The sequence below is a fragment of the Uranotaenia lowii genome, chromosome 1 (genome assembly GCF_029784155.1).
Source record: "Uranotaenia lowii strain MFRU-FL chromosome 1, ASM2978415v1, whole genome shotgun sequence".
NCBI lineage: Eukaryota > Metazoa > Arthropoda > Insecta > Diptera > Culicidae > Uranotaenia > Uranotaenia lowii.
Window position 1 is genome coordinate 14,700,186 of NC_073691.1, and position 25,321 is coordinate 14,725,506.

Below are 25,321 nucleotides of genomic sequence, written 5' to 3' on the forward strand. Positions count from 1 at the left end.
GAATAGTAGAGAAGAGTAGAGAAGAGTAAAGTAGAGTATAGTAGAGAAGAGTAGAGTAGAGAAGAGTAGAGTAGAGAATAGTAGAGAAGAGTAAAGTAGAGTAGAGAAGAGTAAAATAGAGTAGAGTAGAGTAAAGTAGAGTAGAGTAGAGAAGAGTAGAGTAGAGTCGAGTAGAGTAGAGTAGAGTACAGTAGAGTAGAGAAGATTAGAGTATAGTAGAGCTACTATAAGAGTAGAGTAGAGTAGATTAGTGTAGAGTAGAGTCGAGTAGAGTAGAGAAGATTAGAGTAATGGAGAGTAGAGTAGAGAAGAGTAGAGTAGAATAAAGACCAGTAGAGTATAGTAGATAAGAGAAGAGGACAGTTGTGTAAGGACGAGAAGAGTATAGAAAAGTAAAGCAAAGTAGTGTATAGTAGAGAAGAGTAGAGTAGAGAAGAGAAGAGTAAAGTAGAATGGAGTAACGTATAGTAGAGAAGAGAAGAGTGAAAGTAGAGTATAGACCAGTATAGTAGAGTAGAATAGAGTAGAGAATAGTAGAGTAGAGTAGAGAAGAGTAAAGTAGAGTAGAGTAGAGTAGAGTAGAGTAGAGAAGAGTAAAGTAGAGTTGAGTAAAGTAGAGTAGCGTAGAGTAGAGTAGGGTTGATAAAAGTAGAGTGGAATAGAGTAGGACAGAGCAGAGTAAAGAAGAGTAGGGTAGAGTAGAGTAGAGAAGAGAAGAGAAGAGAAAGGTAGAGAAGAGTAGAGTAGAGTAGAATAGAGTAGAGTAGAGTAGAGTAGAGTAGAATAGAGTAGAGTACAGTAGAATAGAATAGAATAGAATAGAATAGAGTTGAGAAGAGTAGAATAGAGTAGTGTAGTTCAGATTAGAGTAGAGTAGAGTAGAGTCGAGTAGAATAGAATAGGGTTGAGAAGAGTAGAATAGAGTAGTGTAGTACAGATTAGAGTAGAGTAGAGTAGAGTAGAGTAGAGTTAAGTAGAGTAGAGCAAGAAGAGTATAGTGGAGTGGAGTAGAAATTAGAAGAAAAAATTTCATTTTCAACAACAATCTGAGCTGAATTTTTTTTTCTTATTTTTCAAGTTTGTGTAGTTACTCTTGTTTTTTTTCTGTTTTTTAATATTTTTTGTCATTTTTAACATTTTTGTTTCTCTTATTCACAAGTTTTGTTATTTATTACCTATTTTTTTTTTTTTTGAATATTTATTCTTTACATTGTTGGCGATTTTGTGGTGTTTTTCTTTTACTTCAATTTCAATTTTAAAAAACTTTAATATTTTTAAAAAATTTGGAAATTTTTATTTAACTACAAATATGTTTACGGTGGATTTTTTAAATGAACTTTTTTTTGAAACTTATAGTTCAGTTTCAAAAACTGAAAACATTTTTATGACACTGTTTGTCACAACCTACGGAGTGAAGCACCTTCCGTAGCATACATCTTGTTTCTTGCCGTTAGATAAGTCTGTAGTATTTAAACTGATCATAGCAATCTGATAGTTTTTGAATTCGTGAGTCTGTAGGATTTGAACTGATCATAGCAATCTGATAGTTTTTGGTTTCATAAGTCTGTGAGGAAAGCTAGTGCAAGTTGTGCAAAAAGCGTAGGTAAAATGAAAATCATAAAATTAATCTGAATTAATGTGGATTTTTTTTTAAATGTATAGATACAATAGCTACAGACAGTGCCAGGAAGTCCAATCAGTTTCTATATAGCTTCACGATTAATTCGCCAGTTAACTAAAAGAGCCAGACATTTAAATTCGAACCTAACCAACAGCTCACGTGGAAGGTACGTTATTGCAGTGCGAGAATTGCAAGGAGATTGAGATACTAAACGTAAGTCATATATTTCTTTACTTTCTAAAAATCTCTCAAATGATCTAAAACAAATTGTTAAAATAACTTAGATTAATAAGGCGTGTTTAACCTTCCCTCAAAGGAATTTAGTAACGCCACCGCCGTCACAAACGACAAAATACATTAAAATAAAAGCTGTTTAAAAAATAGGAATATAAACTGTTGGATATCTAAACACTGGCTAAAATGTAATCTTTTCATCAGGTTCTAAATTTTACAAATTTTAAAGTCTTGCCAATTTCACAGTTGTTCGAACTTATAATTGATCTTCGAGTTCAACGCCATACATTTGCAACACGGTCTATTTTAATTAAAATCCTGCCTGCCCCTTTACCCTAACTTATACTTGTGAGGAATTATACTATTAGATTTTTTTTATTTTTTTTTATAGATTGGTTCCTCAAAAAGGATTTTGTTGACACTGGTTAATTTTATATCTGTGTGAAATGTTCATCATAACTACAACATCTCAGTTCAAAACCATTTTCAATTTCATATTTAATTTATTAGTAACAGTTGAGCTTTTGTACGAAAAGTCAATTAAATAATAATTTCGATTATGCTTTCTGATCCTCAAATCTGAAAGGTTGGACTGAGAGTGAATTGAAATTAAGAAATTATGTATCTCAAAATTATTTGTATTTAGAAATTTTAAATCTGAATCTAAAACTTAAATTTGAATGCTATTATAAGCCTCAAAAAAATTCAAAAAGCCACAATACAATCAAGAGAGTCCAATCGTACCTCTATGTGTCGAAATAGTCAGAAGGAAAAATCGATTCCCGTGATTCGATGATTATTCTGACCTTGTCGTCGGTAATCGGTACTCGGTTTCGGCTTGACAGAAGATCGATTTCCCCGATCCACGTGTACAACATTCACAGATGTTAACGATTATTTCGGTTCGAGTTGTTCTGGAAATAGCCACCTGAGGCCCACAGAACCAATCGTTAATCTACAACTATGGGAAGGCCACTACTAGCTCCACACATTACGGGTTGGGTGAGGGTTGGAATTTCATCGATTGCACATAAAATCCAGCAAGCAAGAGGGAAGAAGACAGTTGACAGACACCGCAAGCCCGATGAATAATTGAGCCTTAATTGGGCCTACGTTCCGCATGTCCAAATCGGCAGTTTGTTTACACAGGCAAAGGGATGAAGAGCAAAACAAAAATAATTTCTGAAAAGTCCTCGGGAAAAATTGTTAGTTAAAAACTATGGTAAGTGCAAACTTTTTTATTAGATTGTTTGTTTTAAGTGTCATGTCCGTTTGTCTGTGATCAACTATCTGTGGTGTTCATTTGTTGAGGTTGAGGCGGATCATTCTAGTTGTGACATTGTACCATTTTTTATCGGAACTACCTTTGGGTCGGGGTCAATTATGAATGGAAAATCACTTTTTTCAAGGTGGAAATTTTCCGTTCATGCTTGGGGAAATGTTTTTTTTTTCGTTAGTTTTATTCTTTAAATTTATTTCAAATCTGATTGATTATTGAAGAATGTTAAATTTCTGAACGAAAATGTTAATATCGCTTTCGATTTGGACAGAAATATCAAGTGGAAACATCAATGGACCCAGTTGACACCCTTATGGTCCTTCGAAAAAATGTTTAGGTGGAAGACAAAAAACGTACCGATTTGGTTGACTTTGACAATCATAGCTCAAAAAGCTAAGAAACACAAGGCTTCAAGTTTTAAGAGTGTTCAGGTCGAAAAATGCCGATCGCAAAGCGTCGTGACGTTTGTTTATCTTTCATCGCGCATCTTGATCTGGCGATGTAACAAGACTCAGACGCCTCGAGATTACGCCTCGACGTGGTGAGCTCTCGCAACCACCTTCAGGCGGCTGGCTGCCATTTGTCTGTCCGTCGAATCAATCAAACCGATCTAGCGATCGAACTCGAAAACCCCCCACGGTTGGAATCCAGCAGCAGCAAAAATATCAAAACAAAAAGCCATTCACTTTTTTTGCTTCTATTTTTTTCCTCTTTCTATCGGACCCATCAAGCGATTGTCATGTGCGCGTTTGTGTTTGTGCGTTTGTGCGCCCGGCAGCCCCTAAAGCTCATTTGCGTGCGCGAACGATTCCGCGCACGGTGATTTACCATCGCAGCTTTGCATCAAATCTCGTTATCATCATTACGGTAACCATCGGCACGGAAAGCAGCGCCGCTTTTTTTTTCAATGTTTCTCCCATGAAAAAAGAAAAACAGCGAAAAAAAGGCAACCGAACTTTGATGACGATCGCGCGCGGGCGGATGCGCGAGTGAAAGTTTCGATATGCTAAAAAGATCACCCCTTCCTCGCGAGGGTAAGGGTGATTCAAAAGTTTTAAAAATTTTAAGGTTCAATTTTCAGAATATTTGTAGCTTTCTTAAATTAATTTAGAAAGCCTTTCTGAATTTTCTAGGAATTCTTCTAGATTTCAAGGAACTTTTTCTATGTGATTCTATAATCACAATTCCTTCCAAGTTCAGCTTCGGATCGGGACCACCCTAATCCACTGCTAGGCGGGATTGGAATAATAACCTTTTTTCCTCTTCATTCACTTTCGGCGAATGTGTGAGCAGCTCAAGCAGACGTGCTAGCGCGTGCATAATTCACTTTGTGCTTTGCCTGTCTCTTTTTCCTCAAATTACACTTCTTTTTGCATCTTTTTTACTATTTCCACCTCTCGCGCTTCAGTTCCTTTCATGCTTTCTTTCTGCCGGTCGTTTTTTTATCTTTTCATTTTTTTAACGTTTTGCTATACTCATTAGCTCGTTTTGTGTCCTGTTTGATTTACATTGTTGCTAATTGAATCGTGGAAATTTTCCTTCAATATGCGCGTCTCCTATCATAGTTTTTTTTTGTCTACTTATCGTTTATTGGCTATCAATTCTCTGGACGCTTCCAAACACGGACATCCGTTTTACAAGACCTTTTTCTTGATGAGTTTTGTTCAAAGTATGTTTTAACGTACAGTTACAATCCAGATTCCGGATCTAGATCAAAATAGATCATTTTTTGTTTTTTTAAGCTTTTTTCATGTTCTGTTTTTATAAAAATTTTTTGTCAGTCTTAAATCAGTCTATGGTTAGTCAAACGAGAGTACTTAGCTTAAGACATCAACAACCGCGAAGAAATTTAAAACGAGAAACACCGAAAGAGAGAGAATTTATTTTCCGATTTTTCACCAGGCTTTATTATAAATTATTTTGTCGTTTGTGACGGTGGCGGCGTTAAAAAATTCCTTTGAGGAAAGGTAAAATACGCCTTATTAGTCTAAGTTATTTTTACTATTTGTTTTAGATCATTTAAGAGATTTTTATGAAGTAAAGAAATATCTGACTTTTTCAGTTACCTGAAGAATTGATATTGAAGCTATATAGATACTGATTGGTCTTCCTGGCACTGACTGTAGCTCAATGGTCAGAAAATCGCTCAAGAAAAGCAATCAGGAATGGTTTCTAGCTAGAATGATGCTTCCTCCGAGTGCTGTGATACGCACGTGGTAAAAGTACCCATTGTATATATGTCGAAAATCAACACTAACTTGATACAAGAAGATATACCATGCCCCATCGGAGGCTACCGTTGCTATTCGTCACGTGGCTAATCGACGGTGATCGACATACTTGGTGATACATTTTGAACGTCGCTCCCTCAATCATTCCCGAACGTCTATCCTCGCATCATTGTTGGTAATGCTCGTTATTGATAGACGATCATTAATGTTTCAAAAGGAAAAATCTGAATAAATACCAGGACCACATGTTCAAAAAAGCTGTAGCACATGCTGGACAGTTCATTGCGGTTACCTAGTCATGATTGTGTCCTTCTAGGCAAAACGAAAAATAAAAAATTATCTGATAGCCTACATAGATCGCTCAGAACGGATACATATCAGTTATGATCCTAAAGGTTGAAAGTCGTCAAGGGAAAGAAATCAGCATAGAGACGTTCGTTGCTGATAGTCTGCGTCCTTTTTTACCTCATCATGTATCGCAAAAGTGTTTCAAATACGGAAGCGTCGTTGTCATGCATGATTGTTTGTATGACTTGGTTGAAGAAGGAAAATTTGACTGCTTTGATTTTTTGGCTCTAAATGTAGTCAAGCATGACTCGGTGAAAATGATTGATTTTCGGAAGATTACTGTAGCTATTGTATTTATACATTTTAAACAAATTTAACGTTAATTGAGATAAATTTTATGATTTTCATATTACCTGCGCTTTTTGCACAACTTTCACTAGTTTTTCTCACAGTCACAGACTTATGATTTAAAAGACTATCAGATTGCTATGATCAGTTTGAATCCTAAACCTATCTAACGGCAAGAAACAAGGTATATGCTACGGAAGGTGCTTCACTCCGTAGGTTGTGACAACCACAATTGGCCGACCAATTTTTAACATAAATGAAAATTAAATAAAAATTGAAACAAATAGGTCTGAATGATTTTTCTTCACCATGAACTTTCTTCAAAGAATTTATAGTCAATCCCAGAAATCGTTAAAACTGCAATAGTTAATCCTTGTTCTCCACCAGCCACTTTCCGAGACCAATATTGCAGAATAAAATTTGATAGTTAACGTAGCTCTTTTCGAAAATTTCACGAAAACTACGTTTACAACCTGATGCTTCTGATCGAATTTCAGACCAATTATCTGGACTTAAATGCCAAACTTTCCGAATTTTTATCGCAAAGTAAATAAAAACCACTCAAATTTTTCAACAAATTGTTTAACACTTTTCATCAAAACAGAAATATCTCTATTCTCTAGTCTATAGATCCATGAATTTTCGAAAACACATCACGCAAGATTGGAAAGAAAATCAATTCCCAATCGTGGGTCCGGTCCTAGGACAGCAGTTTTGCTCACATTTCAGAATAGTTCTCTCTGCATGACTAATTTTGTCCAGGGTTGTTCCAGAAGGCGTAGTCAGAGAGCTCTAGACACCTTTCAGCAACTTTCAATATAAATGCTACGTTTTGCACATGCTTTTTCCGGTTAATTTCCCTTTTTTTGAAAAGAAAACTCAGAAATAATCCTAAATTATCCATTTAAATTCTATTTTTCGGATAATTTTCCTTAAACGCAAAGAAATTTTACACAAGCGAAAAAAACACGACCGCACTCCACCAAGGCATGCTTAGATCAAGGCGTGTAAAGCTTCAGGTGTGTTCTTATACAAATGCACGCAATCGTCCATCTTGTGACAGGCAATCGTAATCATAGGCATGGTAGGCGAACAATTCGCTGTCAAAAAGCGCTCCGTCTCCACCCCCCACCAATGAGAAACTTTTGGTACCCCTTGCCTACTTTTCCTCAATATGCATCCACCTGCTGGAGGCACTCTGGCTTAGATCCCCCTCAGGAGTCATAAGAGTCTTTTAAAAGTCTTAAGTCAGGAGTCATCAATCTATTTACCTGAAATCAATCTAGAATAATTCTCTAATCAATGTATTGTCGTCGGCATTTGATTTGAACATTATTTAGGCCAATTCGGTCAAAACCCAGGAAATATTTTAAAATAATCGCAAAGAAGAACACTTAAAACACTTTTTTTCAAAACACATCAGCAGAGTACAATATTATTTGGGGCTTCCAAAAAACCATCCCTGATTTTTTTGATAAATCTCCCCCAAAAAATTTCGAGTTTGGAAGAAAAAATAAAATAAAAATATAATTACTCAGCGGACCAGACCAGAGATTTCCCAAATTTTGTATCAAATATCCGGGCAAGTCCGGAAAAAACGGACAACCTGCAAGCTTAAGCTAGAATTTTTCTTAAACCAGTCTATCTGGAGTAGGGTTGCCAGATTGCCCGGTTTTATCGGGGTTTGCCAGGATATTTAATACAACATTTGTGAACAGTCTGGCCCGGTTGCCAGGATTTCATTGAAAAATGCCCGGATTTTTCCCGGGTTTATTCACTTTATTTGGCTAATCAAACAAACAAATATATCGAACGCCTCCAAAATGATTTTTTTAGCAAGTTTTTTAATAATAATCATAAAAGGTTTTTTGGAAGCCTAAAATACGATTTAAAATTTGTCGAGTTTTGATGAAAAAAATATTTTTTTCAATTTGTTTTTTTGATTTTTGTTTAGTAATTTCTGGGTTTTGAGAAAATTTTCCCGGATATTGCCCGGATTTATGGTCGTCACTTTTGAAATGAAATGCCCGGATTATGCCAGGTTTTTATTTAAAATTGCTGAAAACATTCTGGCAACCTTAATCTAGAGTCGGTATACCTAAAAACAATGTCTGGCCATTCTTTAATCAGTTTCTACAATCATTTCAAGTGAAGACATAAAGTCAGAATAGAGTAAGTTAATCGTCAGCCTGAAATCAATCTTAAACCAATATACATAAAATCGGTGTAGAGGAAGCTTGCTAGAATTTTTCCAGCACTTAGCATGGGCCGCCAAAATTGGGCTATTTTATCGTAAAACTCGACCAAATCCGGGAAAAGAAATCAAAATTTTGAACCGAAAAACCCCAAAATGAAAAACCTTTGAATCTTATATCGAAACATATCTTAGCTTAGGTTTCCAAAAATCGCTTCTGTTTAAGTTAAATTTGCTAAATTGAGAAATTTGAAAATGACCCGAAATCAACTCAGTATACTGTGTTTCAGACGAGGCTGGGTCATTCGGCCGAAAGCCATTCGGCCGAAGGTCATTCGGCCGATGGACATTAGGCTGAATGGGTTATCTGGCCGAATAGGCCACTAGGCCAAATGGGTTATGCGGCCGACGGTTATCCAGCCGAAAGGACGCAAGGCCGAAAGGATGTTCGGCCGAATGGTCACTAGGCCGAAAGGTCATCAGGCCGAATGGTCATTAGGTCGAATGGTCATTAGGCCGGTCATTTGGCCGGTCATTTGGCCGGTCATTTGGCCGGTCATTTGGCCGGTCATTTGGCCAAATGGTCATAAGGCCGAATCGTCGTAAGGCCGAATGGTCATTAGGCAGAATGGCTGTTAGGTCGAATGGACGATAGGCCAAATGTTCGTAAGGCCGAATGGTTGTAAGACCGAATGGACGATAGGCCGAATGGTCGCAAAGCCGAATGGTCGAATCCGGCCTTGCATCCATTCGGTCTTACGAACATTCGGCCTATCGTCCATTCGGTCTTACAACTTACTTACTTACTTAATGTTGTCTTACAACCATTCGGCCTAACTACCATACGCCCCAAAATGCAAACAAGCGTTAATATGTCTTATCGGCCTGACTTTCATTCGGCCTAGTGGCCATTCGGCCTTACGACCATTCGGCCTAATGACCATTCGGCCAAATGACCATTCGGCCTTATGGCTATTCGGCCTTGCGACCATTCGGCCTATCGTTCATTCGGCCTGATGACCATTCGGCCTTATAATATTCAGCCAAATAACCTTCGGCCTAATGTCCCATTCGGCCTATTGCCCTATTCGGCCGAACATCCTTCGGACTTTCAACCCATTCGGCCTAGCAACCTTCGGCCTAATATCTTTTGGCATATTGGCCTTCGGCCGAATGTCCGGGCCCCGTTAAAGACTGATTCGATTAGGAGTCTTTTTTTAATTTCTCAAACCCTGGGGTCTTAAAAGCTTCGTTTTGGTTCAAAACTCATCGATGATTTTTTTTCAGATTTTTAAGTTACATTTACATGCGTAAATATGAACTTTTATGTTTGCATGGGAAAATTGGATATTTTATACTGAAAAATCAACGTAATTTTGTTTCATCTGTGGAACCGAGCCTGCTAATGGGTTATGTGCCTCTTTGTGATTCTCTGAAGGAAATTTCTCGCTGAACAACTTTGTCCAAGACCGTAACTTCGTATCATATTGGGCAAAACAGTTATTAGCTGATTACCAGGGGTATGTCTTTTGGCATTGAAAAACAATAAATTCAATTGACATCAATCACACCCAAGAAATCTGCCTATAATGTCATCGAGATTTTTTCCAACACGAGCAGGTGTCACTTTAGCTCATTTTGAGCTCGGCAACACGAACTAAACAAATGCGTTATGACGTTCAGTTACCCATTCAGGATTCCAAAACACCCTCTAACACGGATTTTCCGGCCCCCTCAAAATGTGTTACTAAGCCACTGGTGGTGATGCCGAAAAGTTCCGAACATCGGTTTGGCATGAGCACCGAGCAGACCCATCTCAGTTGGCCAAGTTCCGCGTTAAAGTAGGCACCGGTTATGCCTCGGACTTGTCGAACATGATGTTGTTGTTTTGGTCCTATATAGTAGAAGCCTACTACTCATAACCTAATATGTTTAACAAAAATTTTGCGTGCCGCCGCCGCCACCATCCAATAGACGAAACGGGAAGTGTTTGCCATACTTGCAGCTCCGCCATTTTGCGGAGGGCCTCCTCGAAAGGGGTTGGTGGCATGGATTCACTTTTCCGACTTTGGTTTGGTTTGTTTGGTTGTTGGTTGGTGGTCACTTGAATGGGAGAAAGCATTTTCGAATTGCGTGTGCGCGGATCGAACGAAAGTGAAAATGATACATGCTGGTTCGTCGAGTCGGTCTTCTTGGGGAGGCTCCGAGGGCTCCGTTTCCATACGATTGGTCATGGGAACAAAAACAAAACAAAGCCTCAAAAGCTTTCGACGAGAAGAGGGTTTCCAGTTGTTTGTTGTTTCGGTTTTTCTGTTTTGGCTGGAGCTTTTTATTGTTATTATTACTTCTACCGACTTTGTGCTCGCTTCATTATGCTCCATGTGGAGTCGGATTGGACTTAGACCAGTTGGGGTTGATGCGCGGCTAGAGGTGTCTAGTGGTCGGAAGCGTACGTGCTTAATTGTGATATAATAGACTTTTCCCGCGTATGCGCCGCTAACTGTACTTAGCTTGGCTTAGCGACTCGAGTTGCTGGGTTGCGAAACTGGCACTGTTCATTAGGTAAGTGAGCCACAATGCGGTGAGCACAAGTTGAAAAAGAAGCAGAAGAAGAAAGAGGAGGTCATAACTGCATACATAGAAGTATGTTGGGTCGAGACTCGACTTTTCTTGTCTGGCACTAGTCATTAAACCCGGAACGAAGTGGTTAACGCCATTAGAGATGTCTTATTGCCAAGTGGAAGTACTCATGCCTAAAGAATGGCTAGACTTTTGACAGATAATTGCTCGTTGTCCTTGTTTTGGTAAAAGGTGTTACTTGTTGACAGCAACGCATTCGAAAAAATCCTTTGAAAATATAAAATTATTGTTTTAGGTGAAAAACGGAGGCGTGGTTGTGATTATTAAGGTTTGAATTTTGAATCCATTATATTTTTGTTGAAATGAAAGATTCAACGCAGATTTCAGTGTTGGAATAGAGTTAATCTTTATTCAGTTTCGTTTGTCTAGTCACTATGATAGTACTCGTTACATTAGCGATAGCTATTTGTCACTTTCCACTTCTCATAATCCCTAAACGGGAAAGTACTCATTTTTCAATGAGTAATAAGTAATGAGATTACTGTTCATTATTTCTGACAACACTGTTGTGTTACCACGAACCTAGTTTGAGTAGTCTCGCTTGACCGTGTGATGATGTAAACATTTGTACTGTCAATATCATCACCATTCCATTGATCATCAATTGCGAACTGGCGCAAAGAGAACATAACCAAAAAAACTGTTCTGGTACTGCGACGACGTAAGTCTCAACCATTTTTCACCAAATAACCTATCGACTTTTGAAAAAGGATTGGGAACAAAGCTGGGTTTAAATTTTGATATGAATAACTTTCTCGCTATTCATTTCATTTGAAGAAAAATGAATAGCATTTTGGAGGACAATATTCTGTACGATTTGAGCCCAAATTGAGCCAAATCGACCCGTCCTATTCATCCAGACTCGTGTGGAATTAATCACACACAAACATACATACACACACATTGTTATTGAATCATCAAATTCAGCTGATAAGATCCTTTAAACTGGAGTCTACATAAATAGAAGCCTGATTTCCGATCCCTTATTGGATCTAACGGATGTTGTCAAAAGCTTCTTAATTCAGAACCTCCAGAAAGTTGCAGTAAATTATCAGAGAAGATTTTCATTAGATTACATATTTTTCATCTGGAGATCTACAAAGCTTAGCCTGATTCAGGTTCAAAAATCAATCATCATGTGAACTGAAATTAGACACTTTTAAATGTATTTCTTTAGAGTGCAGCGAAAAAAACTGCCTCAGTAGTCTGTCTGCTTTAAAAATAAATGCCAGCATGCATAAATAAGTGGCTACTTAGTAGGCTACGCGTGTTGATCGATCATCAGCATCGTTCGGCTATTTCCTGAAGCCGGTAGCCGAGCAACACAAACGACAACAACAACAATGCAACAAACGCAGCGCAGTAGGCTGCTGCGATTGGTATCGTCGAACCCCGGGTACCTATCTATCTATCTAATGATTGGTTTACCGACCCGAACGAGTCAATGCACGTCACCACATTCAGCAGCATCAAACATGGCGGCCGCTGCGAACGGCCACCGGTTAGGTTTGTCGTCGTAAGAGTGAAAAATTTACAATAACAACAATAAGCAAATTCAACTATTCGCGTCAAAACAATGGGAAAAAAGCTGAACGATTGATAGGCACGGAACACGACAACAGCAACAACAACAACAAAACAACATGGCAGCGGCGCGATGACCGATTGCGATTCCGATTCGAGAGTTCAGCAGCGCGCTCCAGAGCTGTGAGGAATGCATTTTGTTTTTTTTACCGTCAGATTTGCAGTAGCTGAAATCCGCTAACCGATTAGTATGTCACCGCAGCAAGCAGTAGTAACTGATTAAGGCAGCAAGGCACGTTTTCGCAGCAGCAGCAGCAGCAGCTTCTTTTGCATTCGTCTCGAGTCTCAGCGACGCGACGCGACGACGTTTCGGAAAACAGCTTAAATTTGGTGCCTCCTCGATAGAAAACCTCTTCCATTTCAGCTGTTCTCTCTCGTGGGAATTTTTTTTCCCTATCGTATGATGCGGGTTTGCCGAACTGTGATCGAACTGCGCGAAATGCCGGCCCTAATTTATATCCAGTCCGATCCAGATTTCAAGCTTCAAATTGACATTTGTCACTGACTGATGAAAAATTTGGTCCCTGTCAAAATGAGCGCTCGCTGAACTTTATGCCCAAACCAAAACAGTTAAAAAAAATGCGGACCGCAAGTTTTTTTCCTTATTTAATCTCAAATACCGATCAAGATCAAACAAAAAGCACTGCAATCGTCGATCTGGGCTAGCATTTCATTTCATTAGTGGAACGAACAAATCAAGTTAAGCAAATCTGATCTTTTGGTCGTCTGTCAGCAGCCAGCAAATCATAACCTTAAAAGGCAGGTTCGGGTTGAAAAAAAAGCTTCGTCAAACTATCAACGTAAGCTAAACTCTTTAACAATCAGAAAAGTAGGCGCTGCCTTATTTTGCACACGTGTATTTTCTACGTAAGGCTCTAAATTATTTGTTGTGATTTCTGAATCTGAACAAACATTTGAAGCTGAGATCTGAAATTTGTGATCTAAATCTAAAATCAAAATCTGAAATCTGAAATCTGAATCTGAAATTTGAAATCTGAATCTGAAATCTGAATTTGAAATCTGAATCTGAAATCTGAATCTGAAATCAAAATCTGAATCTGAAATATTAATCTGAATCTGAAATCTGAATCTGAAATCTGAAATCTGAATCTGAAATCTGAATCTAAAATCTGAATCTGAAATCTGAATCTGAAATCTGAATCTGAAATCTGAATCTGAAATCTGAATCTGAAATCTGAATCTGAAATCTGAATCTGAAATCTGAATCTGAAATCTGAATCTGATATCTGAATCTGAAATCTGAAATCTGAAATCTGAATCTGATTCTGAAATCTGAAATCTGAATCTGTATTTGAAATCTGAAATCAAAACATGAAATCTAAATCTGAAATCTGAATCTGAAATCTGAATCAGAAATCTGAATCTGAATCTGAAATCTGAATCTGAAATCTGAATCTGAAATCTGAATCTGAAATTTGAATCTGAAATCTGAATCTGAAGTCTGAATCTGAAATCTGAATTCTGAATCTGAAATCTGAATCCGAAATCTGAATCTGAAATCTGAATCTGAATCTGAAATCTGAATCTAAAATCTGAATCTGAAATCTGAATCTGAAATCTGAATCTGAAATCTGAATCTGAAATCTGAATCTGAAATCTGAAATCTTCATCTTATTTCTCAAATCTGTATTTGAAACTTTAAATGTGAAACCTTGAACCTGAACCTGAAATCTAATAAAATCAAAAACCTTAAGAAAAAGAAATTTTTTTTTTACTTAATTTTTCGACCGTATCTGTAAAAAGTGATGTCCTTTTTAGTAAGAACATTTTAAGATTATGAAATTTCATAGATGGATAGAGAGTTAGAAGAAATAGAAGATGGTGAATTCTACCCTTTCACAATTTATTTAGAAGCATCAACATCACATACCCAATTTTTGTTCAGCACGGGCTAACTACTATGAAGAGGTAGATAAAGAGACACATTAGTAGGCCATGCGTGTTTCGCTCCACAAGCGAGAACTTGCAGTGCGAACGAACTTTCATTATTAATTTCTTCTAACTTTCACTTTTTACCGATAAGTCCAATAAATTAAGTAAAAAATATAAATTACGGTGATCAATTAATCAAATATAAAAAACCAGAATTTGAAAAAAAAACTAAAAAAATCAAAAATTAGCAAATATAAAAAGGTATATGAAAAATATCTTTTTAAAAAAAAATACAAAAACAAAAATAACAAATATTTAAAAAAACGAATAGAATTTTAAAAAATCTGTAGAAAAACTAAAATCTAGAAAAAAAAATCCGTACATCAAAATGGCAAAACAAAACAAAAAGAAACATAAAAATTCTGAAAAAATAACAAAATATAGAAAAAAAAAAATACAAACACCAAAAAAAGGTAAACAAAAAAAAAGAAAAAAAAATAAAATAAAAATCAAATCACAATAAAATAAAACGTGATTGAATAAAAATAAGAAGAGATATACAAACAATTAAAGATAAAATGAAATATAAACAAAATGAGTACAAATAGAAAAGGCAATTTAAAAAAGAAACGAAATCAGAAAAAATATATAATAAAAAAAAACGAAAAATAAAGAATTAGAATTTTAAGAAAATGGAAAGGATAGAATTAGAATTCTAAGAAAATAGGAATGATGAAAAAAAATGAGAAAAATAAAAAAAAAACAAGAAAAAAATGAAAAATGTGCAAACCTCAACAGCGCAATAATAAAACAAACAATAAGACGACATCGGAGTCAGAGGAGAGTGGAAAAGAAGACGACAACTGGAATGGCTGACATTTCGCCTGAGCAATAAAACTATCGTTCATTCTATCTACACTAATCCGTTCACTTTTGTTTTTTTTTTGCTGTGCTAGCAAATATAAACAAGCCTAAAGGGTTAGTCTTCTGACGTTTGTCGACTGGGCGATCTAATAATCGATTTCCTTCACTGGCCTCCTTTGATGATCAGTTGATCGAAAAATAAAATTTTGTTTTCCGTTGGAATTGTAGCCGTCGACATGCTTTCTAATGCTTCAAAAGTAATCAGACACACTGAGCTAAATTTTAGTGTTTTAATTAAGTGACACGCTGCTATTCGTGAGAAGAACTCCAAGTTCCGCCTACCATACCCAGGGAGATTCCACAAATTGCATCCGGTTCCCGTAATTTCGCCCCTGTTTTTTTCACAACAAACCTTTTCCCATTTCTTTTCCTACGAAGATGACGAAGACTAAGAGATGACGTTGTGAGACGAATAGGTACTGTACTGTAATGGATATAAATTGTTTTGAAACAGCAGCGGCCTATCTGGGATCTCGCTACAGGAGGGTCGGAAGAAATAACCAAGCTATTTTTCGAGGAAAAGTGGTGTGGATAAACTCTACTTATCTTCATCGCTGCGATCTCTGACGAATGGCAGCAGCAGATAGTTTGCTATCGACGACGATGTGTGGTGCGTTTGCTTTTTAATGGCCTAGCCAGCATCCATTCCATCAAGAGTTGTTATCGTTGGTGGCATTCGAGTTGGTGCTTATCTTGGTGGCCTAAGTTTCAGGCCTTGGTTGATGTCAAAAGCCTGCCTCAACTGACTGACAGGTGGATGCAGTAGGGCAGTAGGAAGTTTTTAAAACCAGAAATGAAAAGGAAGAGAAATAATAGTGGCCCACAATCCGGCTCCCTCGTTACTGGCAGGGGGTCCAATGTCGGATCTTCCAAGATAGCTACTACTTATTTATATGTAGGCTCTCGAACACGAACGTGGAAAGTTATCACTAAATTGGTCCACGATAATTACCGACTTTGGCGTCGTCGTCGTGGCCTCGTAATAAGTAGTAGTACCGGGGAGTTCATAAACATAGCCCTCACCCGCGCGCGCCAGTTATCCAACTCATGAAGACGCTGGGCTGGAAGTTGTTTTCCACAAGCCAAAGTAATTTCAAATTTACCACCCCTGTAATGGCGGCTGATAGTGTAATGCATGTATTTTCTAATTAAACGGAAAATCGAGACCGCTGTTGCTGCCGGCTTGCCGGGTGTGCTTCAGTGGTTTCATGAGATTCAGATTAAAAATGGATTTTGAAACCTGAATTTAGTGACCAACCCACGCTCGTCTTAAAATAAAAGTAGTATTTGAGTAGTATTGGTTAATCTTTAATTTTTGTTATTTTTGTTATCGACGAAAATGGATAAAGGGATGAAAATGACAAAACTAACCAAAATGACAAAAATAAACCAAAAGACGAAAATGACACACATGTATCAAATGATAATAATGATGAGTCTCTTTTGTCATTTAAGCTGTCATCCTTACGTACTAACATCCTGGTCAGTAAGACTTCTCGTTCTCAAGTAATGCCGCATTAAGTGCCAGTACAGCTGACGAATGATCATCGTGCGTTAAAATCTATCAGGATCTACAATTAATCCAAACGACAATCATATAAATTGATATTATCCTGATCATCTTGAAAATCTTCAAAAAAGTTAAATTAAAAGGCAACTGCATCAATGTATTGAATCCCACTTCACTGTGTGGTGAGTCTGTGGACATATCTTTTTAAATAAGACAGTTTTCACTGTCATACACTATAATTCAACTTTGGGTAATGAAACACCCATATTCCAAAAGACCATTACTGATTATTCACAAACACCCATTCATCGATTGTATAGCTTCAAGAGCAACACTTAACCAACCACAACCCGTGTCACTAATGATTTGTATCCATTTTCTCCCATTTTTGTTTCTAACCTCAAATCATCCTTGCACCAAACCCGACAGTAGGTGCAAGTACATTTAGGACTGATACAGACGTGCCATGTCCGCCGGGGTTGTTCCGATGTGCCGAGGGCAAGTGCATCCCTCAGACGTCGGTGTGCAACTACCAGAAGGACTGCGACAAGGGCGAGGACGAATTCAACAACTGTCGTAAGTAGCCATCACCCAAATCCCTCGTTTTAACCGGACGGACTCCGAAAATAAAACTGTAAGTAATCCGTGTTTGTTTTCATCCTTTCTGTGTTGTGTTCCTAAACAGCTCCGCCGGAATGTGAGCAGGGCCAGATCAGCTGCGGTCAGTACGTGTTCAACAAAACGTACTGCATACCGCCGCACTACAAGTGCGACATGACGGTCGACTGCGTCGATGGGACGGACGAATCCGACTGCAGTGAGTATAAAAGAACTTCCAATAGTTAAATTTATTAATGATTCAAATGTCATCGCTAAGCTCGGAAAGGGGTTGAAAAGGTCGAAGACATCTTCAAGTCAAACCGGAATGCATTGGGAACAAAACGTGACAAGGTAGTTCCAAATTAGGGTTTCCGTTACCTAAGTCACGGTTGTCAAACGGTTAATTCAATATTTGGGTGCGGAAAAATTAACATCCAAATGAGTAGGGGAGAGTGGGGTAACGTGGGCCATGGGGAAACGTGGGCCACTTCAAATATTTCAACTGTGTGTTGAGATAAAAATCCCAATCCAACTGTCATCATCGTCGCTTTGCGTATGCATGTTTTTCTATATGTTGTTGACTTATGTAAGTATCATATGCTTCTTTTATGAATCTAGCCTAGAAAAATGTACTTACATAATTAAACAAGCACACGCAAAATTGCATCCGTGAGAGGCCTCAAGTACATAACAAAAATATGCTCATACGCTTATGATCTTGGTTTTGTCATGTTCTTTCACGTGGAAAAGGAATTTTTGATGAAACATAAATAGGTCACACAAACGCAACCAATTACTAAATCATTGCTTGTGGGGAATCGTGGGCCACATTTTGTGGGGTATCTTGGGCCACCTATATTTTGATGTTATTTGACACGCTCAGAACTTAAAATGCGTTATTACTATTTGTAAAGTTTTCTTATGCCAAATGAAGAATTATGGAAAATGTTTTGTCCATCTTTTCTAATGCGATAGAGACGAACAAAAATCCTATACATTTAATTTTGCCGAAACGTTCGCGAGCTAGGTTTTAGGATCTATTCGATCATACACAACTCTCTTTTTAGTTTCCTCAACTGAAATCGCTTTAAAATAACTAAATGAATTATGAAATTTCAGTTTCGGGTCAACTCATAAACTTTGCACATTATCTAGTCAATTTGGAAAGGGTGGCCCACGATTCCCCACAGTTTTTAAAAATCCAAAATAAATAACTTTTTATAAAACAGTCAAAAGTCGGGAAATTTATGTATTTAAAAAATAACAAAAAAAGCCTAATGATACCTCAAAAATGTAGAAAACCTTTCCACTTATTATTTTCATTTTATCTTTTCTTATAAAGAAGTTATGAAACAAAGAAAAAAAGTGGCCCATGATACCCCACTCTCCCCTACATTCTAGCAACATTTACCAACCGAAATTCTAAGGCAGCAAATGTAAATGGTAATCATCATCATCACCCCAGCCATTAGTCCAATCACGATCACCATCGATCGAGTGGAGAAACGAATCGCACATACGAGAACCTATGTGTGTATTCATCTCGCAGTTACATGGGTTGAACTAAGTGCAGATTTTTTTTTGGGTCGAACGAAGGTGAGAAACGGTAAAGCTCAATCCGTTTGTCTCATCGCGTCAATTCAGCCGGCATCGATTAGAACTCTCCGAAGCAACAGGTTCTCTGTCGGATCGGTCGTGACTTGTTCTGCCCGGCACTTCTGGGTACCAGCATGAGAGTGCAGATTCGAAGCTACAATCATGTGAAGATTTCATTTGCATGCAATTTTACTGCCGCAATCTTCTAAGAGGCTCATCCAGTTGTTTCCTTTCCATTTTCCAACAATTAGATAACTTTTGTTCAACCTTGAGGATTTGAATTTATAATGTGAATTGCTTCCACACGTGTTGCCGTGATAAAATTTGGAATCACTACTCTAATTGTTTAAAAAAAAAAAGGATAAATGTTGATCGTTGCATTGAAAATTGCACAAATCATCATGCGTTGAAACCTTTAAAAATCTATACTCAATCAACAGGAAATTTTGTCGATTCATAAAGCCCTCATCAAGAAGAGTATAAGTCTAAAAAAATTTAAAATATTATTAAGCCGTTGCAAATTTAGTTTTGAATTAGATAATTGAGGTATTATTTTTCCGTCAAACAGTGAAATAATCATCATGCACTGGAAACTGTTCGGATCTTTATTCAGTCCAAAGGGAAATCGTGTGATACATAAGTTGAAACTAAGATGAAAATGAGCCAAAAATAGCTTTAGAAGCTGATGTTTTCATTTTTCAACACTCAATTTTTCACGACATTGCTATTTTTAGTCTCACCCACAGTTTTAAAATATTCAGTAGGGGAAAGTCGGGTAAGACGGACACAGCGCGTAAAACGGACACTTTCAATATTTCAAAAATACCAATGTTTGGCACAAATCTAATCATGGAAATATGTTCGCCTAAGTGTATCAACACTTTCGAGACCCTTTGTTTATTTATAGCAAGCAAGGTCCCATAATAGTTAACAAAACAAACAAAAACTTTGAGGATCCATTATTTGATGTCATTTTCTCTCCTCATAAAATAGTTCATAACTTGCAAAATTTTCGAAAATTTCCCCCGTTTTCAAAGGTAGAGTGTTTATTAGGATTCTTTCGAACCATCTGGAGGAAAATCAGCGAATTTCGGTCAAAGGGCTTGAACAACAAACGCTTTGAAAAAAAAGTTGCTAAGGCGGGTAAGATGGACACTTCAAGGTCGGGTAAAACGGACACATAAATTTCTCCAGGGTTTTAAAATTTTTCATCAGTTTGATCCTCCATATGCCTTTAAAAGACCTTGGCAAGAGCAATTGTCGCTCGAAAAACACTCAACATCTCAAACAGGCCATGAAAACTGTAAAAACAGGATCTCCGGTGTAGGAAGCGTCTATAAAATACGGAATTCCGAAACCATACTGTTTCGCTGCTGGACTCGGACCAGTTGGTTTCATTTTGGTTTAAAAATGTTTTCAAATACTTAACTCACAAAAATATTTACTTCTACATTCACTATTTCCATTGGTTAATGCGATAGCAAACAACCTAAATTTCAGATCTGCACGAAAACTGCGATGAAAAAAGCGATATCTGATTTTCTATTGCAATTCTACCTTAGGGTGTCCGTCTTACCCGACTTTCCCCAAAATGTAGAAGCTGGATTTGGGATCACATTGGTTTAACGAATGTATTTTGAATTGAATTGGCAGTTATTCAAAGACAGCCAATTTTTGATTTAATAGTTGATTTTAATGTGCATGGAGTGAAATTTTGTCTTAATCTCTAGTCAAAACTAGATTTTAGTTTCAATTTTTTACCGTGCAGAAATTACCATAAGCATGATGCGTTGAAAGCTATCAGGATCTTTATTAAGACCAAACGGCAATCACTTTCTTTTACATTGTCCTCATCAAGAAGAAAATGAGCCGAAAAGATGTGAATAAGGGAGCTTAAGCATCCACTTTGTCCCTCTGCGAGTGTTTTGTTGTTGACCCATTTTTTGACGGTTGCCATGAAAAGACCAAGAAAATGGATCGGTGCCATTTTCTAGAGCGTAGTTATCCCGAACTACTGTTTTCACGGTTAGATATACTAAAGCGTTGTTCAAGGTTAAGATTTCAAGGTCTTGAAAATTAGTTCGTGTTGCGTAAGGCATGACAGTCATGCTTAGGCCGCGTCAATTTGAAACTCAACGGTTATGAAGAATCGTTCCCCATTGCTAACGGTCGTCTACATCCATGTCAATCCCGCCGCCGACCGTGGCCTAGAGGATAGCGTTCAAGTCTTCTAAGCCAGAGGTCATGAGATCGAGTCTCGGTCACGGCAAACATAGTACTCTTTTTGTGGGTTGGTGGTGTTAGCATTAGTAAGATGCTAGCCATTATATCCTTGAAAGATGTACGATTTAGTCTTAAGGTAGAATTTAGATCTCTTCAAAGAAAGATGAAGTTTCACTGAGATCCTATATATGTGTGTTCGTTTTTCGTTTAATCCCAAAACTAAATCAAAAAATTATCACCAATTATTTTTCAATGCTCACGGTCATTGCGAATTTGTGCCTATTTCAATCTGAACGGTCCTCGACCCACTTTTCAATTGTTTACGGTTATCCCAATCTTCATAACAATTCCAAACACAATGGCCAAAGGAAACCGATTACTGTTGTAATTTCTTACTCAACGATCATCTCAATCCGCTTTTGAATGCTAGTCTCAATCGGTACCAATTTTAAACTTAACGATTATCACGAACCGTTTTTTTTTTTTTCAATACTTTCGGTCATTCCAAACTGTGCGGAATTACAAAATCCACGGTAATCTCTACCCTCGCCTATTTCAAACTCAACGGTCATCCTGATCCTGATGAGGTCGATTTGAAAATGAAAAATCTGATAGATTTTTTCCATGCTAGACAATTGGTCGTAAAACTCGAAAATCAGAGTTGAAAAAAACGATCTTTCAAAAATCTATCCAAGATCGACAAATCGTAATCCCTTTCCGCTTGCTATTTCTAACGGTCTTCCCAATCCGTGTCAGTTTTAAATCCAACGGCCATGCCAATCTGCGCGTAGTCATCCATCCATCCATGTCAATTTCCACCTCAACGTTCATCCCGATCCGTTTTGTAGTGCTTATGTTCATCACGATTCTTGCTGTCTTCAAACTCAATAGTCATCGCAATCCGCTTTCCTGTGCTTACGGTGCATCCGAACTGTTCCAGATTCAAATTCAACGGTCATTTCGATCTGTTTTCCAATGCTCAGCGCTTTCTTGATTCGAACCAATTTTGAACTCAACGTTCATGCCGATCCGCTTTCAAATGCTCAAGGCTATCTCGAACCGTGCCAATTTCAAGCTCAGGTGCCATCCCGATCCGTTCTCATTTTTTCTGCGGCTATCCCAATCCGTACCATTTTCAAACTCAATGATCATGCCAAACTGCTTCCGAATACTCAGGATCATCCCGATATGTGCCAGTTTAAATAAACACGATCATTTCGAACCGGTTTCAATGCATACGGTCATCCCGATCCGTACCAATTGCAACTCAAAGATTATCCCGAATAATTTTTCAATGATAACGGTTAGCCCGATTTTCCCGACTCAAGCGTCATCTCAAGCAGTTTAGCTTTTTAACGCTCGCTCATTCTGATATGTGTTAATTAGAAACTCGACGGCCGTCCCAGGTTGCTTCCATTTGTCGACGGTCATCCCGACTCACGCCTGTTTAAGTTAGTACTTCCATCCATTTTTCCATTGTAAACGATTTCATTTTAAATTTCGACGAATTTTTCAATGTTCGATCCCCTTCACGGTGATGTGGAAGGTCGGTCATCCCGATCCAAAGTGGAGTTTGGAAATTTTAAGCGTTTGGGATTTTTTGGATTTTCAAACAGAGTGTTTCATGTCTCACGCGTCCAATTATTAAAATAATATTCAGTTTTTTTATTCATGTTTTTTGTTGCTAGGAAATTTTATGTACTGTGTCTGTTTGTTAATTTTTTGTTTGTTAAGGGACAAGTCCGTTGGTGAAGGATCATCTTCATGACAGCCAAACGCTGGTTGATGAATTTTTTTGTTTCTGTTAAATATAAGAATTTTTCTAAGAGGAAAGCTATAAACTGAACCAAATCACCTATCATTAGTTGCAAATATATTGCTAACAAGCTCGGGTTGTTGTATCGACAGCAAGTAAGCAGGAGGACGATTTTTTAAAGTTAAATTGCGCATCAAATCGCTTTATTACTGCTGCTACCGGCAGCAAAACGTCTGGAAATTCCACGACCTTAAGGGGGGGGTAGGGTCTAACACTTTCAAAAAATTGATTTTTTTATTTTTTTATTTTCTTATTGTAAAACATTTCAAGAATGTTGTGTCAAATTTTCAAGTCAATTGAAGCAAAACTGTCGAAGTTATAGGCCTTTATCTCCTCCTATCTAATACTGCAAGAAAGCAAGAGCAGAAACTTCAAACGCGTTTTTCTCGAAAGCACATTTTTAAAGTCCGTGGACATCGTCATTTGAAAACTACTTATCCGATTCTTTTCAAATTTGGAACATATTTTCTACATATAAAATACCAGACCCCAACGTTTTCCTTTTTTGATTTTTTTTACTTTGGGGAGATTTTACAGGTGAAAAATGGCGGATTTTTAAGTGAAAAATCGTAGTTTTTACTTCAAACAGCCACAAAAATTTCATAAAAATATTTTTAAGTTAAATAAAAACGTTGGGGTCCAGAAAAACATCTATTAAAAATATTTTGCTCTGATTTTTTGACTTCAGATGATTCTGTGCTGAGATACAGTGTCCACCGCAAATCCTGTTTTCTAAAAGGCATCCTCGAAAATGTTCCCTCACCGGCTCATTTTTCAATATTTTTCTTCGAAAAAATTACTAAATGATCTTTTAACAATGCTTTGTATAATGCAAAAAAAATTGAATTCATTTGTTTGAACGATAGCTCTAGAAAAAATCGTGAAAATGGTGTTTTTTTTATACCCGTTAGACCCTACCCCCCCCCTTAACTTTGCTGCCGCTTGAATCCCTAGAAGAACATCTCAATAATTGTACAAAATCACAAACCAGGGGAATTCTCGCCGGGCACAAGAAAGTATTAAGATGAAGATTTCTCCTCCCAAGTAAGTAATTGCTGACGCAGATAGAAACCTGTTGAATAACCGAGGCGTAATCAATTCCCACAAGTATGCAAGTCATCATTAGCTCTTCTACAAAAAAAACCGCATCAGATCCTAGGAAACTGCAGAACCTGCACTGCTGCGGTTGAAGATGCGAAGATTCATCGTCGTGCCGTGCCGCCCCCAGACTCAAGAGAGGAGCGATTTAATCTCTGCCTGTGACTTGAGTTGTCCAATCACGATATGATAATGGCTTTAATTTGACAAATTACCCTTCGGGGCTAGAACCGAGTGTTTTGCTTTTGTCCATACAGTCTAGTTTTAACCGCTTCCTTGTTTTCCTTCTTTCTCTCTTTCTCGGAACAATTACAGCGTACCGCAAGTGCCAGGCGGATGACATCCACTGTGGCGTGCCGCCGCCCTCGCCGGGTGCCCCCTTGACTGGGACCCGGGCCGATATCTGCGTGCCAAAGGAGAAGAAGTGCGACGGCTATCTGGATTGCCGGACCGGGGTCGATGAGGAGGGTTGTTCGGGAGTGGCCTGCCGGCTGGATCAGTTCCGGTGCGCTAATGGGCAGCGCTGTATCGATGTGGCGCTCAAGTGCAACCACAAGAATGACTGCTCGGACAATTCGGACGAGATGAACTGCAGTAAGTACTCCGGTCTGACTTTTGGCCTTTAATCCCTCTAAAATTGCGGGATTTTCCCATCCGTTAAGATCGTTGGATCACGGTAAATGAATTAATTATCTAAACGATCGTTAATCATCCGACTGACTACCCGGCAGTCTCTTAATCGCGTTAAGTTTCTCAAAGAGTACTTGGCAGCACTTAAATTTTCCCTCCGTTCCTCAACCTACAGGTTTCCCACCGTGTCACGGGGGCCAGTTCCGATGTGCAAATGCGCTTTGCATACCAGCGACGTTCCACTGCGACGGCTATCACGATTGTGCCGATGAAAGTGACGAGGCGAATTGTACCGCCATTGCCTGTCCCGATAACAAGTTCCTGTGCCCCCGGGGAGGGCCCAATGGGCAGCCCAAATGCATCGCCAAGACCAAGCTGTGCGACGGGAAGCGGGACTGCGAGGACGGGACCGACGAGGAAACGGCTTGCTGTAAGTACAATATGTTTTCACTGTTAAAAATCCATAAAAGCCAAAATATAGTATGGTATTTAAGATTTAGCTTTCATATTTATATTCATATTGAAAATAACACAAATCAGACATAAACATAATTTCATGAAAACGACTTTAAAATTTCTTCAAAATCGTGTCAGATTTCGGGTCGATAGAGA

General features: G+C 38.0%; 1 protein-coding gene across 5 annotated transcripts in view; it reads left to right on the forward strand.

Moving 5' to 3' along the window:
- Positions 1–25,321, forward strand: part of LOC129740127 (low-density lipoprotein receptor-related protein 2) — a 113,647-nt gene that overhangs the window by 71,480 nt on the left and 16,846 nt on the right. For 2 of the 5 annotated variants that reach the window (XM_055731738.1, XM_055731739.1), the window contains exons 3-6: positions 17,176–17,322; positions 17,432–17,563; positions 24,395–24,673; positions 24,885–25,139. In XM_055731738.1, coding sequence (XP_055587713.1) covers positions 17,176–17,322; positions 17,432–17,563; positions 24,395–24,673; positions 24,885–25,139 — 813 coding nt within the window. The remainder of the gene's footprint in view (positions 1–17,175; positions 17,323–17,431; positions 17,564–24,394; positions 24,674–24,884; positions 25,140–25,321) is intronic. The other 3 variants (XM_055731741.1, XM_055731742.1, XM_055731743.1) reach the window with 3 other exon arrangements.